At 33.1% G+C, this 2,169-nt stretch overlaps 1 protein-coding gene across 1 annotated transcript; it reads left to right on the forward strand.

The window, feature by feature from the left end:
• Positions 1–11: 11 nt before the first annotated feature.
• On the forward strand, positions 12–1,548 carry LOC110441061 (multiple epidermal growth factor-like domains protein 10; the record flags this gene model as incomplete). The annotated part of the gene is made up of 4 exons (XM_021484157.1): positions 12–57; positions 334–468; positions 664–798; positions 1,414–1,548. Coding segments are annotated over exons 2-4 (292 nt in total), but the record flags the coding sequence as incomplete, so codon positions are not given.
• Between the last annotated feature and the right edge of the window lie 621 nt (positions 1,549–2,169).

The following is a 2,169-nucleotide window of genomic DNA, read 5'->3' on the forward strand; positions in this document are numbered from 1 at the left end:
ATCGATACTACTCGACAACAAACGCTGTGTTGGAATTATGTGAGGTGCAGGTTTTTGGTAAATATAAATGTTCGCTATAATCTTAATAACCTTATTTCAGTTACTAAACATTAAATCGAACACAAGTCACCTCACATTTTAATGTCATATGACTATATATGGTATATTGTACATGCCTCTCTTTCATTATTTCAGAAGGAAAATATTAGGACATTTTATGTTTTCAAATCCTAATGATTATTGGATGACAATATTACGAAATATTTTTACTTTATTATTATGCTGTGAATTAATAGTGACCTGAACAATGAGCCGTGTATATCCTTCCATTAGGATGTCCGGTAAATCGTTTTGGATCTACCTGTTCGGGAATATGTCACTGTGGTGTGGGTGGATGTGATCCTGATACCGGACTATGTGACGTCACTGGATGTCAGAGTGGATGGATGGGACCACACTGCTCTGAAGGTAAAATGACTTAGATATGTCTACATATACAATATAACACTTAATGTATATGTCACGTCGGTTTATCAACATACGTAGCTAATTTGGAAATTCCATTTAGTTTCTAATGTACAATTTTGTACATGTACTGTACCTGTGTGATCACTAGTTCTGAAAATGAGTTGTTTCTAATATTAGTTGGGTTGTTTTTTTCAGAATGTGGAAGTGGCAAATTTGGCATGAACTGTAACCACACGTGTCATTGTTCACAACCCGGATGTGATAGAGAAAATGGTAGCTGTGTGGTGCCAGGATGTGAAGCCGGATGGCAAGGGAGAGCTTGTGATACGAGTACTAATTTAATTGCCTTGTTTTATTACATTTCATATATGTGATTCTCTATTTTGATTAACATATCTACATTATTATAAAACATCAATATTTTGCGTTTAATTTCACCTACACTTAAACATAAGATTCGTGTTAGTCAAGAAATGTTATAGGAGATTCCTACACTGCAAGTGAATGATCTAAATGAGAGCAATATATCTGAAATAGAACTTTTAGGCAATTTATATTGGTGACAGTTTATTTGTGCTGTTTCCATAATAACTTGTTCTCAATGATTTATAAGGATTTAAAGGCATTCTGTTCACAATTCCATGCCGGTATGAACGCAAGCCGGTTACGTTACAAACATATTTAACATGAAGCCTCATTTTATTACGTTCATAATATGTATTACCTGAGTTCAAGATTCCTGAACTAGCTTAACGTCACAAAAATGTCTTCTTCTAACGGTTGTCTCATTTTCTCTATTCGACGCGGAAGGAAAAGCTTCAAAATGACGCTGATAATGCTTATAGGGGAACTTGCATTGGAAATGTTAGTATTCTGAAATTTTATCAAACAATTCAAATTATGCTAACATTAACATTATCTAAATAAAACATGCTATTTATTCAGAGTGCGAAGCCGGCAACTTTGGCGAGAACTGTTTACAGACATGTCACTGTGCTTTACCGGGATGTGACCATTTCAACGGGAGCTGTACACAGCCAGGATGTGATTCTGGATGGACAGGAATGGCTTGTGATAAGGGTACTCATTTATATTATAAAAAAAGATTGGGCATTGAACAGTGTTTCCGTGTTTGTCATGACATGATCACGATGACTATATGAATTTAAAAATCTAAATTAAATCATCCAGAAATGTGATGCACTCTTAGTAAGATTTGTCGGCAAAATATTCTTAAAACATTAAACAAAAGTAAAAACAAAAGTAAAAAAATAGATCCGATGTCAGATTGTCAATTTTTTATGGGGTTCTTGAATGATGTGGTTTTCCGTATGACGTAATTAAAAAAAAAAAATCCCATGAAAGAATGATCCATGGAATTTCATAATAAAACGAGTCCAGAAACAATTAAGTTAGCCACTCTGTGCTTTTTATTTATTAATAAACCTTTGAAATAGTTTATTATTGAGTATATTACAATAAGAAAAAGAAAAAAACGTACATATATACATGCAATATAAATTATTCAAAGGCCATTACAAATTTTGCTTAAAATTATACAGTAACGTATGACAATACTATATATTGCCCCGAGTAATATAAATTATCTACTAGTTGGAAGAGCAAGGGAGCAACTATGAAGCTCTTTGTTTCGTGTCTTTTATATTTAATCATCACAAGGAATTTGGATGTTATTTGTAT

This window comes from Mizuhopecten yessoensis, unplaced genomic scaffold, assembly GCF_002113885.1.
Source record: "Mizuhopecten yessoensis strain PY_sf001 unplaced genomic scaffold, ASM211388v2 scaffold715271, whole genome shotgun sequence".
Classification (NCBI taxonomy): domain Eukaryota; kingdom Metazoa; phylum Mollusca; class Bivalvia; order Pectinida; family Pectinidae; genus Mizuhopecten; species Mizuhopecten yessoensis.